The sequence below is a fragment of the Rhinopithecus roxellana genome, chromosome 21 (assembly GCF_007565055.1).
Source record: "Rhinopithecus roxellana isolate Shanxi Qingling chromosome 21, ASM756505v1, whole genome shotgun sequence".
Taxonomy (NCBI): Eukaryota; Metazoa; Chordata; class Mammalia; order Primates; family Cercopithecidae; genus Rhinopithecus; species Rhinopithecus roxellana.
In genome coordinates this window covers 78,612,172-78,635,215 of record NC_044569.1, presented here as the reverse complement: position 1 = coordinate 78,635,215, position 23,044 = coordinate 78,612,172, and the positions used below count along the sequence as shown (strand labels likewise).

Here is a 23,044-nt window from a genome sequence, read left to right as displayed (position 1 = left end):
CTGACCTCAAATGATCTGCCCGCCTCGGCCTCCCAAAATGCTGGGATTACAGGCGTGAGTCACTGTGCCCGGCCAGTAATTTTTTATGTCTGATATCAAGCTTGATACACTGGCTCTCTACAAAAATTTGTGAAAACACTTCCATATACCTTAATTCACTTAACCTTAATAAACTCCCAAGAAAGATCATTATTTCCAGTTATATATAAGGAAACCGAGGCACATACAGGGTAAGTTGTTTCTGCAAGATCACATAAAGGAGCAGTGTGAAGAAGCAGCAAGAACAACCTTCAGACCGACTATAACCCATACGCTGTTGCATCCCTTACCCAGGGTTTATGTCCCACTGCAGCTGCCGCCCTGCTCAAGAGAAAGATGGAGCAGGATGCTAAGGAGATAATGCCAAGGTGAAGGACGAACCAGAGAAGATCCACAAGGTTGTCTGTTAAACCTGCTTCTCCAAAGCCAAGTCTAACGAGGCCCTTGCAAAGAAGGGAGAGAAAGTACCCAGAGATAAAGGGAAGAACTGATGCTGGCAAGGAGGGGAATAACCCTGCAGAGAATGCAGACGCCTAAACAGACCAGGCACAGGAAGCCAAGGTGCTGAAGGTGCCAGGTGAAGTGTGTGCATTCGTGATAACTATGTACTTGTGATGACTGTACAGTTTGAAATACTATTTTTATCAAGTTTTACAAAAATGCAGAATTTGGTTTTCTTTTTTTTTCTTTCTTTTTTTAAGGTACGTTGTTAGCACTTCATTTTTGTTTTCTGGGGACGGGATATCTGTCACTGTCGCTAACAGAATGTCTCGAAGCTGGATTGATGTGGGGAAAACACCTTTCCCTTCTAGTTTTTTGTTTGTTTTGTTTGTTTGTTTGTTTGAGACGGAATATCACTCTTGTTGCCCAGGCTGGAGTGCAATGGCAAGATCTCTGCTCACTGCAACCTCCACCTCCCGGGTTCAAACGATTCTCCTGCTTCAGCCTCTTGAGTAGCTGGGATTACAGGCATGCGCCACCACACCCAGTTAATTTTGTATTTTTAGTAGAGACGGGTTTTCTCCGTGTTGGTCAGGCTGGTCTCGAACTCCCGACTTCAGCTGATCCACACACCTCACCTGAGTGCGGCCTCCCAAAGTGCTGGGATTACAGGCGTGAGCCACTGCAACCAGACCTTTTTTTTGGGGGGGGGGGGTCGGAGTCTTGCTTCGTTGTCCAGGCTGGAGTGCAATGGTATGATCTCGGCTCACTGCAACCTCCACCTCCCGAATTCAAATGATTCTCCTGCCTCAGCCTCCCAAGTAGCTGGGATTACAGGCGTGCACCACCATGCTTGGCAAATTTTTGTATTTTTAGTAGTAGAGGAGGGGTTTCACCATGTTGGCCAGGCTGGTGTTCCCTTCTAATTTTGAGAGGCTTCCTCTTGGCTCCCAGGAGGAGGGATTCCCTGACTTTTACAAACATAGACACCTTGCCTGGCCAACACAGAGTGAAACCCTGTCTCTACTCCAAAAAAAAAAAAAAAAATGCAGCCAGGCATGGTGGCTTCAGCCTGTAAACCCAACACTTTGGGAGGCTGAGGCGGGTGGATCGCTTGAGGTCAGGAGTTTGAGACCAGCCTGGCCAACATGGTGAGACTTCATCTCTACTAAAAATACAAAAAATCAGCCAAGTGTGGCGGCACATGCCTGTAATCCCAGCTACTCGGGAGGCTGAGGTGGGAGAACCACTTGAACCCAGGAGGTGGAGGTTGGAGTGAGCCGAGATCATGCCACTGCACTGCAACCTGGATGACAGAGGAAGACTCCATCTCAAAAAAAATACAAAACAAAACAAAATACAAAATTTAGTTGAGTGTGGTGGTGCATGCCTGTAGTCCCAGCTACTTGGGAAGTTGAGGCAGGAGAATCACTTGAACCCGGGAGGCAGAGGTTGCAGTGAGCCGAGATCGCGCCACTGCACTCCACCCTGGGCAACAGCAAGACTCTATCTCTCAAATAAAAAAAAAAAAAAGAAAAGAAAAGAAAGTGCCTGAACTTCGTTGGTCTTAAGCTGGGGTTTTCTGACCCAAATTTCGGTAACCTTTTATTCCACCACCACAGCTACCCCAGTTGGAAAGAGCAATATTTTAAGATCAAGAAATCTAAGTCCTCTGCTATACATATTTTACTTCTTTCTATCTCAGCTGATTATAAGTTCTAAGGTACAATCTGACCTTGAATGTCTCTGAGTCTCTAAGAATTGGTTCTCAAAGTATAGTCTATGAATGAAATTTATGACAAATGGCTCAAATGCTCAACTCATAATTAACATTTCTAATACAACACCTATGGTTCTGACATGAATTATCTGCTTACATTATTTAGAGGCAAGCAGATAACATTTTGTTTTTTGTCAACTAGCAGTTTTCCCTCTTTCTTCCCCCCGCGCCCCCCCCAACAATTTGAGTTGTATGCCAGTGCAAGCAGAATACAAATACTGGTGCCGAGCCCTATGGGGGACACTTGTATACATTATCCCCTATTATTGTAGGCTCCTACGATAATTCATAAAATGCTGCTGTGCTAACCCGGGCGCGGTGGCTCACGCCTGTAATCCCAGCACTTTGGGAAGCCGAGGCGGGTGGATCACGAGGTCAGGAGATTAAGACCATCCTGGCTAACACGGTGAAACCCCGTCTCTACTAAAAATACAAAAAATTAACTGGGCGTGCTGGCAGATGCCTGTAATCCCAGCTACTAGGGAGGCTGAGGCAGGAAAATGGCATGAACCTGGGAGGCGGAGGTTGCAGTAAGCCAAAATCACGCCACTGCACTCCAGCCCGGGCGACAGAGAGATTCTGTCTCAAAAAAAAAAAAAAAAAAAAAATGCTGCTGTGCTTTCTCCTCGTTTTATTGATGGCAAACTAAGATTCAGAGTAGTGTAGCAATGTGCCCAGCTTATGCAGCCACAAACAGTAGTGCTCTGATCCTTAAACAGTTTGGGCAGGGCCTCAAATTTTGTAGTCTTTTCAAGAAACCTCAGTTCTTCCCAGTGACAAGCGGAAGCCACAAATATAAGACCATGAATGTGCCTATATAACCAGGAGTCTTGATATAATGAATGTGTCCCCCCAAAGTTCAGGCATGAAAACTTGGTTCCTGTTGTGGTGGTACTGAGAGGTGGAGCCTTCAGGAGACATTTAGGTCATAGGGGCTCCACTATGATGAATGGATGAATGCCATTATCACAGGAGTGGGCTAGTTCTTGCAGAAGTGGCTTTGCTATAAAAGTAAACTCTCTGAGGCAGGAGGATCGCTTAAGCCCAGGAGTTTGAGTCCAGTCTGGACAACATAGTGAGACCCCCATCTCTAAAAAATAAAATAATAAAGTAATAAGAGAGCGCTCTCACATGCATTTTCCCACTCTTCCAACTTCTTTCTACCTTTCCACCAGGGATGACCCTAGCCAGGTCCCGGCACCACGCTCTTGGACTTCCTAGCCTCCAGAACTGTGAGCTGAAAAAATTATTTTCTTTATCCATTACCCAGTCTGTAGTATTTGATAAATACCCATTCCCATCATGGCCTGAACTAGTGTTTCTGGTTTACTTTAGAATGCCCTTGGCAGAGAGGAAAGGTCCATTCAGTTGGTTGGGGGCCTTAGAATTTTATTTTTGGTTTACACTGGGATTGCACGTGTCCTGTAACAATAAAAGCATTCATGAATATTTCTGGATCAATTTTAAACTCACCAGGAAGACTCTCAGACTCTACTTAGGAAACCACCAATTTAGTGCAGGCTTTACTGCTCATACTTGACCACAAATTGAACGTTTCAATCCATTTACCTGAAAGTACTTCAGAATTATCCTAAACAGAGTTTCATTTTCTAAAAATCAGGTACATTCACTGCTGAGTGGGGTGGCTCACGCCTGTAATCCCAGCACTTTGGGAGGCAGAGGCGGGCCGATAACCTGAGGTCTGGAGTTTGAGATCAGCCTGGCCAACATGGTGAAACCCTGTCTCTACTAAAAATACAAAATTAGGTGGGCATGGTGGCATGCGCCAGTAGTCCCAGCTACTCAGGAGGCTGAGGCAGGAGAATCTTTTGAACCCAGGAGGCAGAGGTTGCAGTGAGCCAAGATCGCGCCACTGCACTCCAGCCTGGGTGACAGAGCAAGACTCTGGCTCAAAAAATAAAATAAAATAAAATAATACAAAATAAAAATAAAAATTAGGTACATTCTATGACTTAGAACAGTTGTATCTGAGGTCAATGGAGACTTGGCTTTTTCTATCTTACAGTGTGCTCCAGTTCACTGAGCTCTCTTCAGCCCATTCTCAACCTTTAGACGCTTTTTAGATAACTCAGTCTCCAGCCCTGATCTCTTTCCCCCAATCTATTCCTCCAGAGCCTTTGGCTATTTCCATTTGGATATCTGCCTATCAGACTGCTGTATATTCAGCAGGCCCATTAATGAGTACACTCACTTCCTCCTGGGTCAGTCTCTCTGACCCTGTTTATCCACCTGCCTTAAAGCCCAGCAGTTGGTTTTTATATCTTTCTCCCTTGCATCTACTATTTTCAATCTGAAAACAAATGTCTTTGAACATTTCCTTTAAATGTAAATCTGTTTTTTTTGTTTGTTTTCTTTTGAGGCAGGGTCTTGTTCTGTCACCCAAACTGAAGTGCAGTGGTGCAATCACTGCTCACAGCAGCCTCCTGAGCTCAAGTGATCCTACCACCTCAGCCTCCCAAGCAGCTGGGACTACAGGCATGCACCACCATGCCCAGCTATTATTTTATTTTATTTTTTTTCTGTAGCAATGAGGTCTCATTATGTTGCCCAGGCTGGTCTCAAACTCCTGGGTGGAACTGGTGGCTGGGTTCCACCTCGGCCTCCCAAAGTGCTGAGATTACAGGCATGAACCACCACACCCAGCCTCCAGACTCCTTTTAAGTTCCATTTATACAGCTCCAAGTTATCTACTGGCTCTCACCACAGCTCTCTAACAGAAGATAAGGCAGAAGTGAGAAGGCTTTTCCCTCAAATCTATTTTTTACAACTGATACAGCAATATGAATAAAGTCCATTTAAAATTATAAAACATTAAAGTGAAACTTTACTTAAAGTCCAACAAATGAAAAAGAACTAAGCTAAAAGTGAGGCTATCTGAGACATCTTGGAAATGTCATAGATCAACCTTTCGTGGCACAGTGTTCTTCCAAAAGAAATACAGAGATAAGAAATAATACCTGTTCCTGTGGGTTTCGCTTATGGAATGACTGAAGGAAACAGAAACCACGTTTTGAGCCTTTACTATGGGATATCTTTACATTTTAAATATTCATAAAAATAGCACTACTCATCCCATTTTACAAATGAAGAAACTTGAGATTCAAAGACATTAAGCAATTTAGTAGTAAAGAAAACTGGCTGGGCGGGTGGCTCAACCTGTAATCCCAGCATCTTGGGAGGCTGAGGTGGGCAGATCACTTGAGGCCAGGAGTTTGAGACCAGCCAGGCCAACATAGCAAAACCCCATCTCTACTAAAAAATACAAAAATTAGCCGGGCATGGTGGCACATGTCTGTAGTCCCAGCTACTCAGGAGGCAGAGGTTGCAGTGAGCTGAGATCACGCCACAGCACCCCAGCCTGAACAACAGAATGAGACTCCATCTCAAAAAAAAAAAAAGGAAACAAAATATTTTACCCCAAAAAATAATTATTTGACATACTTTGAGATGGCTATTGAGATGGCCTGCAGAAAGGAAAAGCCGCGAAAAGCTGCATGTTGTAGGGGAGAGCTGCATTGGTAAAGTCTACATTGGTGAAATAAATAGGCTTTCTCTGAGGTCTCCTTTGCCCCATCTAGGATGATTAACCAAGAGTCTGAAACGTTTGAAGGTCTAACAGAGAAACTTACCATGGACTACTACCTATTCTTTTTTTTTTTTTTTAAGACAGAATCTCGCTCTGTCGCCCAGGCTGGAGTGCAGTGGCGCAATCTCGGCTCACTGCACGCTCAGTCTCTCGAGTTCACGCCATTCTCCTGCCTCAGCATACCGAGTAGCTGGGACTACAGGCGCCGGCCACCAGGCCCAGATAATTTTTTGTATTTTTAGTAGAGACGGGGTTTCACCGTGTTAGCCAGGATGGTCTCCATCTCCTGACCTCGTGGTCCGCCCACCTCGGCCTCCCAAAGTGCTGGGATTACAGGCGTGAGCCACCGCGCCCGGCTGACTACCACCTGTTCTTTCTGAGAGCTGCTACCTGTCTAACTTTCTTCTGTATAACAAGACCACCTTTGCCCCTTACCGTTTTTTTTTTTTTTTTTCCTTATAACCTCTGGTGCCATCTTGCAATCCCCCATTCTTCTGTAACCTCAGGTATAAAAACATCAAGCATCTGCCGGGTGCGGTGGCTCATACCTGTAATCCCAGCACTTTGGGAGGCCGAGGCGGGCGGATCACAAGGTCAGCAGATCGAGACCATCCTGGCTAACACGGTGAAACCCCGTCTCTACTAAAAATACAAAAAAATTAGCCGGGCATGCGCCTGTAGACCCAGCTACTCGAGAGGCTGAGGCAGGAGAATGGCATGAACCCGGGAGACTCAGCGTGCAGTGAGCTAAGATCACACCACTGCACTCCAGCCTGGGAGACAGAGCGAGACTCCGTCTCAAAAAAAAGAAAAAAAAAAAAGAAAAAAAAATCAAGCATCTGGTCCTTTCTTTCACTTTTCATATTTTTTATGACTCCCATGCCCATATGCACATTAATAAATGCGTATGATTTTATCCCATTAATCTGTTATCTGCCTGCTTTATAGACTCAAAGTATCGAACCTTTAGGGGAAAAATTTAAGCTTCACTAAATTTTTGGTGTTGTGATCCGGATATAAGTCATTTTGTTCATTCTAGAGCCAATGAATGGGATCTTGGAACAATGGATGAAAAGCCAGCAAAGAAAGGTAAACTCATTTTTTTTTAACCAAGTCAGTTCTCCTCTCTGATCTCTGCCTATAGTGCCTGGTCAAATGTGGATGGTATGAGTCTCTGTGTTTTATCTTTTCTAAATTTGGATCAATAGGGAAAAACATATAAATTAGTTCTTGTATTGGTTTGAATCGCTTTTAAAATAAATGAGTGGCTATATTTTAAAAAAAAACTTTTTAGAGCTCACATCTTAAATAGCTACCTTATTGGTACCTATGAAAAGATAGAAAAGGAATACAGGTTTAGAAACTCCCTCGGCAAGACTGTTGAAAAGTAGAAATCAGATATAAAACAAAGTTAAAATCCTTTGTACTCAAACTGCATGCTTTAGATTCCTTATGAAATTTGTTTAAAAAAAAAAAAAAAAAAAAAAAAAAAAGACTGCATCCTGTAGTCTAGTGGTAAGGATTCTGCACTTTCACCTCTGCAGCCTGGATTCAATTCCCTTTCAGGAACAAGTCCCTAGGAGACATAAACCCTTTAACTCAGGAAGGAAAAATAAAAGAAACACTTGGAAAAAATTAGTTTGAATTGTTTTGAATTTATATCTGTATAACTTCTTAACCTTTGGGGTACCCGTTCCTATTGTAAGCCTCTCATCCAGCTGTTGTTTTCCTCTGTCTTAAACAGTAGAGAATATGGCCAGACAAAAATGTGGGTTGTATCCCATTCGCGGCTGGCAAAACTTTCCTTTCTTTAAGCTGTTGTAGGGAATGATCTGGATTTTGAAAGGGTTGCAACTTTTGCTCCCTCTTAGGAAACCTTGGTTAAAGCCATCAAGAGCTTCTTGGTTTCAGTCTCAAATGTTCTTATTTATTTTGATTTTGAGTTATTTCCCTTGGTTAAAACTCTGGTTTATACTTAGAGTGTGATAGTAACTTTTTCCCCATTAATCTGCTTCCTCTACAGAGAGACATACCTCCTGCTACGGCTGGGAACCAAACAGATGAGTAGAGGTGGGTACCCCTCAGACAGGGGGTGCTGGGAGGGTGTGGGGAGAAAGAGGCACGAATGCCACAGCTACCATTCTCTCTGCTCCCACAAAAGACTGGGTGCGCAGGCTGGAGACAGTGGTTCACACCTATAATCCCAGCACTCTGGGAGGCCGAAGCAGGCAGATCACCTGAGGCAGGAGTTTGAGAGCAGCCTCATCAACATGGTGAAACCCTGTCTCTACTAAAAATACAAAAATTAGGTGGGCGTGGTGGCACACCCCTGTAGTTCCAGCTACTTAGGATGCTGAGACAGGAACATTGCTTGAACCCGGGAGGCAGAGGTTGCAGTGAGCCCAGATCGGGCCACTGCACTCTAGCCTGAGTGACAGAGCAAGACTACGTCTCAAAAAACGACTGGGTGCTCAGAGGACAAAATGTTTGCTGCTTGCATATTTAAAAGGATTTTTAGGCTGAGACACGAGAATCGCTTGAACCCGGGAGGCGGAGCTTGCAGTGAGCCGAGATTGCGCCGTTGCACTCCAGCGTGCGCAACAGAGCAAGGCTCCATCTCAAAAAAAAAAAAAAAAAATTAAGAAAAATGGCTCTGTGGTCAAAAGCTAACTTAATTAATAGCTGATATTCTCTGTTCTCTTTCAAATCCTGTTTCTCCCATGGGAACTTCTTAGTCAACTAGACCTTTGTTTGTTCCTCAGACTCCTACTAAAACTGTATTGGCCTTTTGAAGCTTAAAATCTCCCCAAATTGGCTCCTCTAAGACTTGTTCTTCCATTTCCTTCCCCTTCTGCCCCTCCTCCTTTTTGCCATTTTTGATACCACATGAAGAGGCCTAGAGGGGACCTCTATCAACCCTGAGACTCCTTGAGGAACACACACACATGCATACACAAACACAAAAGCCACCAGTCGCCCCTCTTTGGGGGTTCTCTGTCTTCTTCTTTTCTTCTTCTTCTTTTTCTTTTTCTTTCTTTCTTTTTTTTTTTTTTTTTTGAGACAGAATTTCACTCTTTTCACCCAGGCTGGAGTGCAATGGCATGATCTCAGCCATTGCAAACTCCGTCTCCTGGGTTCAAGTGATTCTCCTGCCTCAGCCTCCCGAGTTGCTGGGATTACAGGTGCCTGCCACACCCCTGGCTAATTTTTTTGTATTTTTAGTAGAGATGGGGTTTCACCATGTTGGGCAGGCTGGTCTCGAACTCCCGACCTCAGGTGATCCACCCGCCTCAGTCTTCCAAAGTGCTGGGATTACAGGTGTGAACCACCGCACCTGGCCGTTAGGGGTCCTCTGTCTCTTACTGAGCCACAGAAGCCATGGGCAGGGTCCATCCTCTCATGTCTAAAGTTCTGCTCTCATGCATTAAACGTCCTAATCTCTTTGGCTTTTGGATACTGGTGTGTGCTTGTGATATATGTTGTGTCTACATGTATATATATGTTTACAGGTGTGTTTGTACAGTCTGTGTGGTACCAAACTGACTTCTAAATAAATGAGTACTCACAAATTAACTATCCCAAATGTTTTTCAAAGTTCATATGACTTTAGTAATCTTTGGTAAATCAAGCTAGGATTTTTGTTTTTGTTTTTTGAGAACGACTCTCGCTCTGTCACCCAGGCTGGAGTGCAGTGGTGCGATCTCAGCTCACTGCAACCTCTGCCTCCTAGGTTCAAGCGATTCTTCCACCTCAGCCTCCATGTGCGCCACAATGCCCGGCTAATTTTTTTAGTATTTTTAGTAGGGACAAGGTTTCACCATGTTGACCAGGCTGGTTTCCAACTCCTGGGCTCAAGTGATCCGCCTGCCTCGGCCTCCCAAAGTGTTGGGATTATAGATGTGAGCCACTGTGCCCAGCAGTAAAGCTAGTTTTAAATTGTTGGCTGGCTGGTGTGGTGGCTCATGCCTGTAATCTCAGCTCTTTGCGAGGCTAAGGCAGGAGGATCAATTGAGCCTAGGAATTCAAGATTGGCCTGGGCAACACAGGGAGACCCTGTCTCTATAAAAAAATAAAATTTTAGCAGGGTGTGGTGGGGCATGCTTGTCGTTCCAGCTACTAAGGAGGTTGAGGTATGAGGATTGCTTGAGTCCAGGAATTTGAGGTTGCAGTAGGCTATGATCACATCACTGAGTAGTTTATTCTTAGATCATGTCTCTAAAAACAAACAAAATTACTGGAAATAAGAGAAACAATTCTTCAGGCAGAATATACAAAAAAAGCAAGATATGTTTTTGGAGAGAAAGGTTATAAGAATGGCATGAGGCCGGGTGTGGTGGTACATGCCTGTAATCCCAGCAACTCGGGAGGCTGAGGCAGGAAAATCGCTTGAACATAGGAGGCGGAAGTTGCAATTAGCCAAGATCATGCCACTGCACTCCAGCCTAGGTGACTCAGTGAGACTCCGTCTTAAAAAAAAAAAAAAAAGAATGGCATGAAGTGTGATTTTTTTGTTAATGGAAAATTAATTTTGTCCAGAAGTTATTTAAAGATTGTTTCAAATTGAAAGAATAAAAAAAGATATAGATAAAACTAAATGAATATAGAAAGTTGGAAATAGAAGAAAAATTCTAAGAGGTTATAAAAGATATGTAAATCTTATCTTGTGTGGTCAAAGCTGACTGAAATTAGATGGACTTGTTTATTAGGCTTTATTATTGATATATTGATTCAAAAGTAAAATACGGTTTTCTCTTTTGAACAAGACTTTTGTGTATTAGAGATGGGGTCTCGCTATGTTGCCCAGGCTGGTCACAAACTGCTGGTCTCAAGTCATCCTCCTGCATCGGTCTTCCAAACTGCTGGGATTACAGGCATGAGCCACTGCACCTGGGCAAGTATACTTTTGTGAGCAAAATAATTTACCTTTTTCTCTTTGGATTGACAAACTGTTTTTTGAGTATTCTTACTTCGTGGCAATATAGTTACATGCATAAGTTTAGTAACAGTCTGAACAGGACATAATTGGAGACAGTGGTTATTTTACCAAGGCTTTAACTGGAATGTCATACTTAGATACATGATCAAACTGCTTTGAGGGACTGAGATTGACATTAAAAAGCCAATAGACTTAGAAAAAGATTGGCCTGGTACCCTGTGTATATGGTTCCCTTACAAAATTCCTGACCTTGCGGTACGTAAAGAATTGTCACTTTCTTGGCTGGGTGCAGTGGCTCACTCCTGTAATTCCAGCACTTTGGGAGGCTGAGGCAGGCAAATCACCTGAGCTCAGGGGTTCAAGACCAGCCTGGGCAAAATGGCGAAACCCTGCCTCTACAAAAAATACAAAAACTAGCTGGGCATGGTGGTGCGTGTCTTTAATCCCAGCTACTAGAGTGGCTGAGGCAGGAGAGTCACTTGAACCCAGGAGGCGGAGGTTGCAGTGAGCTGAGATCACGTCACTGCCCTCCAGCCTAGGCAATAGAGCGAGACTCCATCTCAAAATAAATAAGTAAAAAATAGCCAGGCATGGTGGCAGGCACTTGTAGTCCCAGCTACGTGAGAGGCTGAGGCAGAAGGATTGCTGAGCCCAGGAGGTAGAGGCTGCAGTGAGCCATGATTGCACCACTACACTGCAACCTGGGTGACAGAGTGAGATCCCACCTCTAAAAATAAATAAATAAATAATAAAAGGAAATAAAGGAAATGTTAAAATGGGGGACTAAAGGAAACTGAAAATATTTCACCCCAAAATGTACTTCTTTGACATATTCCCGCATACAGGAATAACCCTGAAAAGCTGCCTTTTGTGGAGGCGACTTGTATCTGTAGAGAAGATCTACACTGGTGAAATAAACAACCAGGCTTTCTTGGAGCCACCTCCTTGTCTGTACCTAGGAAATTATTAACTGAAAGTCTGACACCTATGAAGGTCTGACAGAGCAACTTAACACAGGCTCATGCCTATTCTTTCTAGGAGCTGCTATCTATGAAGTTTTATCTGCATAACTAGACCATCTTTGCCCCAGTACCTTCTTTCTGTCGCCCTCCCATAACCATGTTCCAAGCCCCTATTCTGGTGTAACCTCAAGATGGTATAAAAGCATCAAGCATCTGGCCCTTTCAGTTTTCATAGTTTGTATGACTCCCGTGCCCATATGCACATGAATACATTTGTAGGCCTTTCCTCCCTTGTTAATCTATTAGTAGTTTGTTTCATAGACTCAAGTGATCAAACCTTTAGGGGAAAAAAATCAAATACAAATTTCCCAACAGTGGTCACACAGCTGGCTAGTGGCAGAGGGGAATTTCAAATCCAGCTTTCTATAAGGGCCCGTTACTATTGCATCACAATACAACTTATAAAGTGCTCTATACATATTCATTCAAGGTACTGTTGTTACTATTACACTTGTTTGACTTGAAAATCAGCATAAACCACCAGTTCAGTATGTCTGAAAATGAAGCTTCAATATGGGATAATAAAATACAGAAGGTTCATTTGCATTTATTCATTTTCCAACTTAATTTCAATGGAAAAGAGTAATTCATTTAGAATGTACAAATGGCATTAACAACGCTCATAATCTCTACTGCAGAAAGGACTCTGGTTAACATTTACAAAGTGGAAGGGGCCCAAGTAAGTTTGCCAAAAGGAGGAATATGGAAATTCTGCCCACAGCTAGAACAATGGACATAGATTTGTCAAAACAAAGAACAGTAAAGAGAGGAAAGGCAATTTGTTCAGCCCTTGTAATGCTATTTTATGGTTCTTTTTCCAGTTGCTAGTTTCCTATTCACTTTAACAAAGAAAAAGATTAAACAAAAAATTTAACATTTTGCAAATTTATATTATCCTTTAGTAGAAGGAAGAATATTGTAAATGGTAAGTTATAATATTCAAAGTCCAAAACAGGAAAACAATCTCCACTCAGATCATCGAATTAGCAGCAAAGCGGTCTATTCCAAAAAGAATCTTCCAAACACCCACTGTTTATGTTTTGCACAACTTCAAAGTTTTAATGCTAATAATGATTCAGTTTAAATGGAGGTATCTTTAGGCTGTTATTGCCCTAAAATTATCAATATATTTTATGACTCACAGCCCATCTTGGCTTCCAGATTGGCCTGTGGATATTACGTTAATGAGCTACATCTGGACAGCTGAGCAACAACACTAGTAACCAGAAAGGAGGGTAAATTTTTTTTTTTTTTTTTTTTTTTTGAGACGGAGTCTCGCTCTGTCGCCGGGGCTGGAGTGCAGTGGCCGGATCTCAGCTCACTGCAAGCTCCGCCTCCCGGGTTTACGCCATTCTCCTGCCTCAGCCTCCCGTAGCTGGGACTACAGGCGCCCGCCACCTCGCCCGGCTAGTTTTTTGTATTTTTTAGTAGAGACGAGGTTTCACAGTGTTAGCCAGGATGGTCTCGATCTCCTGACCTCGTGATCCGCCCGTCTCGGCCTCCCAAAGTGCTGGGATTACAGGCTTGAGCCACCGCGCCCGGCCAAGGAGGGTAAATTTAAGCCTCGAGTTTTAAGAACAAAGCTGAAACAACAGGCCTTGAAAATACAGCTACGAAATACTGCCCAAAGCACTCTTTATTTATACATTGTGCAGGCTGCACACTTTTCTACCTGGCTCACAGGTGGGCAGTGGTGAAAACTGCTTTTCAGATACAAGGCTATAGGTATTAAGGATCACCTAAGGATTCCAGGTGGGAGCCACCATGCCCGGCCTCAAAACTTCTGAATGCAAGTGCACAACATGTTTTTAAGGACTACCTAAATCCTTTCAAAAGTGATCCTCAAAAGTAATAACGCTATTTCTTTCTTCCTGCTAAGCCAAATGCTGGTACATGCCACTGTGGTATCGCACAGGGCTTCATCATACTATAGTCACCCTTCAAAGGACATTAAGTAGGCTTCCGCTTCTGATCTCTGCAGACACACACACACACACGTATCCACGAACAAAATTCAAACCAAAGAGAGAAGGCTGGGTGCAGTGTCTCACACCTTTAATCCCAGCACTTTGGGAAGCCGAGGTGGGTGGATCAATTGAGGTCCGGAGTTCAAGACCAGCCTGGCCAACATGGTGAAACCCCATCTCTACTCAAAATTCAAAAACTAGCCGGATGTGGTCGTGGGCACCTGTAATCCCAGCAACTCGGGAGGCTGAGGCAGGAGAATCACTTGAGCCGGGGAGACGGAGGTTGCAGTGGGCGGAGGTTGCAGTAAGCCAAGATCACGCCACCGCACTCCAGCTTGGGCGACAGAGTCAGACACTCACTCTCTCTCTCTCTCATACACACACACACACACACACACACACACACTAAACAGAGAGCACAAATTCACAGATCCAACTCCACCAGTTACTCAAACACACATTAAGCATGTGCCAATTTTATATAGGAACTTTGTTTTTAAACTCTTCTTAGAAACGACCACGGCTTTGCACCAACTGCGAGTTTTAGCTAAGTACTATGCCGTTTTGAGAAAGTTATTTTACTCTGTAATTTCTGCCGGTTTGGACAGACGGTGTGTAAAGCAGGTAGTCTGCCACCTCCTGTCACGTTGTGGCTGGGTTTTGAAGGAGTACATTCAGGGGCTTGCGGCTAACGTCCAAGCCCCACCCTAGCAGGTTGTTAAACTCTTAACGACTGTGGAAAGTCACTCGGAAGCTCCAGTTTGACTTGCTCTTTGAGGGGATGGGTGTCTGTGTTGGGAAAGGGTAGCAGGGATGGGGGTGGAAAAACACTTTGCACAGATCCTTGTTTGTTTAAGACGAGCCTCTGTGAGCATTCTGGGAACACGTGCACAGCTCCAGCAAAACAAAACGGACCCGGGTTTCTGGGGCAGAGGGAAGCGGAGCCCGTTCCACCGTGTTCAGCGGGGTAACTGAGCTTTGAGGGAGCCCCTGCCTTGCAGTTGGAGCTCGTTTCTTTTTCGTGCCCGGGCGAGCGAGCGCTCGTTCTCCAGCCAAGAGCACCCTCCCCTGTTGGCGAGCCCTGGCTCTGGGCGGGACCCGTGCCTGGATCCCCTTCTCTGGAGCTCCGCACCTGGACTTCGGGAGGAGACTGCGCAAGGGGGCTACAGGGCCCGACTGTTTCTTTTTTCTCCCCCCCGAAATCCTGTGTCACCTTCCGACCGGCGTTTTCCCCGTGGCCCCGCACCCGACGGGTCCAGGTTTCTCTCTGCAGCAGTTTCCTAAGGCGCTGTCTTCCGTCCCCCTCCTTCCCCACACCATGCTCTCAGCTTCCCGACATCGCCCTCCTTGGGGGGGGGGGGCCAAACCGAGCTCCCCTGGCACTTACACGTGGCCACAGCGGGTCCGGACAGGCTGGTGTAACACCTCAAGGCACACGGCGCAGTCGAAGGACGTGACGGGCAACTCCGGGTCCCCCCTGCGCTCCAGGGCCCGCGGGGTGGCAGAGGCGGGAGCCGATTTGCCGCTGTCGCTGCTCAGCACGGAGCCCATCGCTGTGCCTCTCGCCCAGACAGCTGCCAAGCACTCAGTGCCTGCTGCAGGGTTGTTTTGTTGTCGTGCGGTGGAGGAAGGAAGTCCCGGCCCAGCTGCGATGGCCGCCTCCCAGCGCGCGCAGCTCGCGCAGCCCAGAAGCAACCTCCGCCGCTGCGCCCAACCCTGGTCTAGGGCAGGGCAAGTGCGCGGCCGCGGGGCTGAAATCTTCGGCAAGCCGCCTAGGTTAAGGCGCGGAGGCGGAGGCGGAGGCGGCAGCCGCCCGGTGCTCTGTCTTGTGGTATTGGGAGGATTGAAACCTGAAACCTCAACTGCAGAGAAGAGGACTTGAGGCAGTAGTAAACCTTCCAAGCTATCACACACAGCCTCTTTCCCCACTGTCAGAAGTTAAGTGCGGGCGTGGCCATGCTTAATGGTAATCAGAGAACAGCCGCTTGTAAGGTGATGGATAGGAACATCCTCCACTGTTGTAATCACAATAAGCTTCAAAGATTGAACTATGACCTATGATTGGACGTCTCCTAAGACGGTGCTATCATTACTCTGTCATCCAATCAATAGTCCGTTAATGGAGAGATAGCCTGGGTAGTGGAAAGAGTTCTGGAGATTCGGATTCCAATCCTACCTCTCGTACAGATATTTTAGTGCTAAACCCTGCAGTCTCGTTTCCTCTGCGGTTCAGGATTTCCTCTGTTGTTTGTACTCTCCCCATCCCGCCCTTTAAATGTGATCAGCCGGGCGCAGTGGCTCACGCCTGTAATTCCAACACTTTGGGTAGGCCGAGGCGGATGGATCGCTTGAGGTCAGGAGTTCGAGACCAGCCTGGCCAACATGATGAAACCCTGTCTCTGCTAACAATGCAAAAATTAGCCGGGCGTTAATTCACACCTTTTACGAAGACTTATTTCGTGCCCACTGTACGCTAGACTCAGTTCTAGTGATGGAGACACAACTGTCAACAAGCAAACAAAATCCCAGTTCTCACAGAACTTACTTGAAAAAACAAAACCAAAACTTTACTTTGAGGTAATTATAGATTCGCATACAGTTGTAAGAATAGTACATAGTACATAATACACATATACAATAATATATAATGTAACACATGGGATATAATAACACATATAATACATGTATGTATTTAACAGGCCATAAACTTCATCCAGTTTACCCCAGGCTTTACTTTTAATTAGGAGATATAGGCCGGGTACCGTGGCTCACGCCTGTAATTTCAGCACTTTGGGAGGCTGAGGTGGGAGGATCACTTGAGCACAGGAGCCAGGATCACGCTACTGCAATCCATCCTGTGCGACGGAGCGAGACCCTGTCTCAAAAAACAAACCAAGCCGGGGCAGTGGCTCACGCCTGTAATCCCAGCACTTTGGGAGGCCAAGGAGGACAGATCAACTGAGGTCAGGAGTTCGAGACCAGCCTGGCCAACATGGTGAAACCCTGTCTCTACTAAAAATACAAAACTTAGCTGGGTGTGAGCTACTTGGGAGGCTGAGGCACAAGAATCACTTGAACCCGAAAGGTGGAGGCTGCAGTGAGCCGAGATCATGCCACTGTACTCCAGCCCGGGCAACAGAGGGAGACCCTCTCTCAAAAAACCAAAACAGGCCAGGCACAGTGGCTCATGCCGAAGTGCTGTAATCCCAGCACTTTGGGAGGCCGAGGCAGGCAGATCACGAAGTCAGGAGTTCAAGACCAGCCTGGCTAACATAGTGAAACCCTGTCTCTACTAAAAATACAACATTTCTTTAGTAAAAATTTTTGTACTAAAAATACAAAAATTAGCCAGGTGTGGTGGCACATGCCTGTAGTCCCAGCTATTCGGGAGGCTGAGGCAGGAGAACCGCCTGAACCCAGGAGGTGGAGGTTGCAGTGAGCCGAGAGCACGCCACTACACTCCAGCCTGGGTGACAGAGGGAGACTCTGTCTCGAAAACAAACAAACAACAAACAAACAAAAGGAAGATATATGTAATCAATCAATAAACAAATAAAATCAGATAATCAGAGCCATGAAGAAGATAAAACAGTAACTGACAATGAGGAGAAGAATAAACTCAGAATAATTTTTGGATGAAGTGACATTTGAGCAGAGCCATGAATAATGAAAAGAAGTGAGCCGTTCAAAGATTTAGGAAAAAGTGTGGTAAGCACTGGAAACAGTGCTTACTGGGAACAGTGAATGAGACAGGACCAAAGAAAGGAAAGACCTATGGAGCTGGAGCATTAGGTGGTGGGGGGCAGGCAGTAGGGGGCAATAAGATGAAAAGATAGTTATTCCTATCTTCGAAAGGAAAACAAAAACCTCCCTTTCATCTCACTTATGCCTCAACTCCTGCCCCATATCCCCTTCAAGGCCAAATCTCTTGATCTGATCCTCTACATTATGTCATCATTTCTTAATTATTCACTTCTTATTCAGTCCATTCTGGGTTCTGAACCAACCTCTCCACCTCCATCTGTCCAAAAACTGCTTTATTATCAGTGTCACTGGTGACGTTCATGTAACTAATTCCAATAGATTCTTTTCAGCTATTTTTGTGCTTGACCCCTCAACTATTTTTGTCAGTGCTGACCATCCCCTCCTGGAAGCTCTCTGACTTTCCTTCTTTCTTTCTGGCTATTGTCTCTCTCCTTTGCCAGAGTCTCCTTCTCTACCGGCTCTGGGCTGGAGATCCTAGGATTCTGTCTTAGGACCTTTTCCCTTCTCCTCTGTTTCCCTCTCTCTTTCTCTCTCTCTCAAAAATCACACAGGTTCTGTCACTATTTTGGTTCCAAAGACTTTCACATCTTTATCTCCACCCCAGGCCATTCAAATGCCCAATAGCCCAATAGCTTACATGACTGACCATTTGACATAGACACCCTCAGCCCAATGTATCCAATAATGAACTCGTTATAGCAGCCACCACCTCACCTTCTCCAGTGGTTGATCTCTCTGTTAGCAAATGGCACTATGATCCACTTTATAGCTCAGTCTAGACACCTGCAAGTCATCCTTGATTTCCTCCTCTTATTCACATTGAATCAGTCATAATCACAACCTGCCTCCAATATGTATCTCAATAGTTATTTTTTTTCTGAGATGAAGTCTGTCTCTGTCACCCAGGCTGGAGGAGTACAGTGGCACGATCTCAGCTCACTACAACCTTTGCCTCCTGGGTTCAAGTGATTCTCCTGCCTCAGCCTCCGGAGTAGCTGGGATTGCAGGCACATGCCACCACGCCCACCTAATTTTTTGTATTTTTAGTAGAGATGGAGTTTCACTATGTTAGCCAGGCTAGTCTTGAACTCCTGACCTCATGATCTGGCTGCCTTGGCCTCCCAAAGTGCTGGGATTACAGGCGTGAGCCACCACGCTCATTTTCTTCTATTTCCATAGCCACCGCTTATTTTAAATCACTGCATTCTCTTGTGTGACTTATGGCAATAGTTCCTAACTGCCCTACCTGCATCCATCATTGCCTCTCTCCAGTTTATTATCCACATGGCAACTAAAGTGATCTTTCGAAAAGCAAACATCTTGTGTCACCCTATGCACAAAATCCTTTAATAGGTCTCCTAATCCTTAGGATTAAATTCCAAATCCTTAATATTATCTAAAAAGTCCTGCAAGAGGCCGGGTGCGGTGGCTCAAGCCTGTAATCCTAGCACTTTGGGAGGCCGAGATGGGCAGATCGCGAGGTCAGGAGATCGAAACCATCCTGGCTAACATGGTGAAACCCTGTCTCTACTAAAAAGTACAAAAAAACTAGACGGGCAAGGTGGCGGGCACCTGTAGTCCCAGCTACTCAGGAGCTGAGGCAGGAGAATGGCGTAAACCCAGGAGGCAGAGCTTGCAGTGAGCTGAAACCCGGCCACTGCGCTCCAGCCTGGGCGACAGAGCGAGACTCCGTCTCAAAAAAAAAAAAAAAAAAAAAAAAAAAAAAAAAGTCCTGCAAGACCTTACTCTTAAATAACTATAATCAGTTAAGATACTTTTGATGGCAGAAATCAGAAATTCAACTAAAAGTGCCTCATTCAATAAGGATATTTATTATTGCCCAGCTCAGTGGCTTACACCGGTGATCCCAGCACTTTGGGAGGCAGAAGCAGGCTGATCACGAGGTCAGGAGTTCGAGACCAGCCGGGCCAATGTGCTGAAACTGCATCTCTACATTATACAAAAATTAGCCGGGCGTGGTGGCACACACTTGTAAGCCCAGCTACTCAGGAGGCTGAGGCAGGAGACTCGCTTGAACTGCAGAGGTGGAGGTTGCAGTGAGCCGAGATCACGCCACTGCACTCTAACCTGGGGCAACAGAGCAAGACTCTGCCTCAAAATATATATATATATATATATTTATTATCAAATATGGTAAATTAGTCCAGGGGTAAACAGTTCCAGAGATGTCTCAGCAGCTCAATTATGTCCTCACAGCCTCAGCCCCTTGCCATCCTCAGCATGTCTCCCTTATGGCTGAAATAGTCACCTCTATACACAACCTTCAAAAACAAAAAGGAAAGGGTAAGATTCCCCCTTGTAGCTCTCTCCCCTTTTATATGGGAGAAAAATGCTTCCTGGAGGCCTTCCTCTGCAGATTTCCCTTCCTATCTCATTGGTCAAAATTGGGCACCATTGCCATCCTAAATCAGTCCCTAGGAAAAGAGAACGGGAGCACTCTAATTGGCTTAAATTCATTATTTATTCCATAGGACTTGGCACCTCAGCTGTCTGAAACAGCATAACTAGGGTTCTTATACCAAGAAAGGAAATGAAACAATCGGATGGACCAACAGTAAGGTTTCCCAAAATAACTATTTTCCACTTCCCAGGCTCAAGTGATCCTCCCATCTCAGCCTCCTAGGTAGCTGGAACTACAGGCGTACGCCAACATGCCCAGCTAATTTTTTGTATTTTTTGAAGAGATGGGGTTTCACCATGTTGCCCAGGCTTGTCAGTCTTTAAACTTGTAGATGACAAGGGTGATGATGATAACAGTGATGGTGATGGTGTCAGCCTGAAAATAAATTCACAATTCCATTTCTAATCCCTGAAGTATATCAAAAGTATAGATTAGTACAAAGAAAATTTGAAAGGTCTATAATCAACATCCTGTCACCAAAAAGACTAATGTATCTCTCAACCAACCCAAAAAAAAGCAAAGCTACAGCTCTTTAAAACATCTAGGAAAATACGTACTTCATTTATTTATTTCCATGGAAGGGATGAAAAGAAATTAGTTCATAATTTCAAGCAGTGTTGAAGAAATGAGAAAAACATTCCTATATTCTTTGAAGTTTATTTATCAACAAAACTATTAGGAAAGCTGAATGTTCATCATAGAGAAATGTTTTGTAAAGTATGATAAATTCACTCAATGAATAGATAAAACAATGTTAAAATGTTTGGCCCACCATTTTTAGGTCCATTAGAAAGTATTTCATAAAATAAAAAAAGTACGTAGACAAGATAATACATGGATATTTACTGTAGTGTTGTTTGTTATAGCAAAATATTAGAAACACTTTATTTTTGAGATATTTTATTTATTTATTCATTTCTGTGTTTATTTTATTTTGAGACAGTGTCGAATTCTGTCACCCAGTCTGGAAAGCAGTGGCTCACACATCACTGCAGCCTTGACTTCCTGGGCTGAAGCGATCCTCCTACTTCAGCCTCTTGAGTAGCTGGGACAACGGGCACATACCACCATGCTCAGGTAATTTAAAAATGAGTTTTTTGTAGAGACAGAGTCTTGGTATGTTGCACAAGCTGGTTTTGAACTCCTGGGCTCAAGTGATCCTCCTGCCTTAACCTCACAAAGCACTTGGATGACACTCATGAGCAGCCAGCTAGAAACATTTTAAATATTCACCAATAGGTGATTGGTTAAATAAATTATGGCTATCTCCAGATTGCTGTGAGCCGAGATTGCGCCACTGCACACGAGCCCAGCGACAGAGTGAGACTCTGTCTCAAAAATAAACAAATAAATAAATAAAGGCATCTCCATACAATGGAATACTATGCAGCCATTAAAAAGCAAGGCAGCTTTATAACTGTCCTAGAGAAACCCCTCTGAGATGTATTAAGTGAAAAAAGCAAAGTATACAACTGTATTTATTGTACAGTATCATTGATTTTTTGAAAGACTATACATGTGCACACACATAGGTATAAGTGTTTATGTGTATGTGTAACATATGTAGATACACAATATGTATATATACTGTTTATGCATATTGACTTTTTGAAAAGATACACAAGAAGTGAATAACTGTGGTTGTTGCTAGGGAGGGGAACTGGTTCCTGGGAAACAGGAATGAAAAAAAGACTTTTGGCCGGGCGCGGTAGCTCAAGCCTATAATCCAAGCACTTTGGGAGGCCGAGACGGGCGGATCACGAGGTCAGGAGATCGAGACCATCCTGGCGAACACGGTGAAACCCCGTCTCTACTCAAAAAAAATACAAAAATCTAGCCGGGCGAGGTGGCGGGCGCCTGTAGTCCCAGCTACTCCGGAGGCTGAGGCAAGAGAATGGCATAAACCCGGGAGGCGGAGCTTGCAGTGAGCTGAGATCCGGCCACTGCACTCCAGCCTGGGCGACAGAGCGAGACTCCGTCTCAAAAAAAAAAAAAAAAAAAAAGAAAAAAGAAAAAAAGACTTTTGCCGTATGATCTTTTGTGCATCTTGAAATGTGTACTGTTTGGGCCGGGCGCGGTGGCTCAAGCCTGTGATCCCAGCACTTTGGGAGGCCGAGACGGGCGGATCACGAGGTCAGGAGATCGAGACCATCCTGGCTAGCACGGTGAAACCCCGTCTCTACTAAAAAATACAAAAAACTAGCCGGGCGAGGTAGCGGGCGCCTGTAGTCCCAGCTACTCGGGAGGCTGAGGCAGGAGAATGGCGTAGACCCAGGAGGCGGAGCTTGCAATGAGCTGAGGTCCGGCCACTGCACTCCAGCCTGGGCGGCAGAGCGAGACTCCGTCTCAAAAAAAAAAAAAGAAATTTGTACTGTTTGTATGCAGTGCCAAGTTAAATATTAATAAATAAAAATTAATAATTTTAGCCAGGCATAGTGGTATGTGCCTGTATCCCAGCTGCTCAGATGGCTAAGGTGAGAGTTTTACTGAACTGAAACTGCTTTTGCAAAATGATGACTGAGACAGTGAAAGATCTAACTTAACTGACTCCATCTTGCTTCTAACCTCCAACTTGTCCTTGTTCATTTCCTGGGCATAGGCTGAGCTAACTTTGGGAGAAACTTATAGTTTAAAACAAAGACAATAACAGCCCATTTCCAAAGCAGACCTCCTTACCTGGGGACTAGACTGCCTTTGTAGGACTAACATTAGCCACAAGTTTAGAAATTATGGTTTAGGAGTCATGCAGCTAGAGGCTACAAGATTCTAACCCTCCCTAAACTGCTCCTCAGATGAGTGCTTGAGACATTTTGCAGACCCTGCACTTGATGGATCAGCTGGCACCACCCAGATCAATAAACTGGCTCACCTGATCTTGTGGCCCCACCCAGGAACTGACTGAGTGCAAGAAGACAGCTTCGACTCCCTATGATTTCATCTCTGACTAATCAGCACTCCTGGCTCACTGGCCTCCCCTCTCTGCTGTCAAATTGTCCTTAAAAATTCTGCTCCCCAGGGAGACTGATTTGAGTAATAAAACTCTGGTCTCCCATATAGCTGGCTCT

At 44.8% G+C, this 23,044-nt stretch overlaps 1 protein-coding gene across 2 annotated transcripts in view; it reads right to left on the bottom strand.

The window, feature by feature from the left end:
* Positions 1 to 15,830, bottom strand: part of RNF125 (ring finger protein 125) — a 50,024-nt gene extending 34,194 nt beyond the window's left edge. For both annotated transcript variants that reach the window (XM_010380753.2, XM_030926083.1), the window contains exon 1: positions 15,180 to 15,830. In XM_010380753.2, the coding sequence (XP_010379055.1) occupies positions 15,180 to 15,343 (164 nt within the window). In that variant the 5' untranslated portion in view covers positions 15,344 to 15,830. The remainder of the gene's footprint in view (positions 1 to 15,179) is intronic.
* Between the last annotated feature and the right edge of the window lie 7,214 nt (positions 15,831 to 23,044).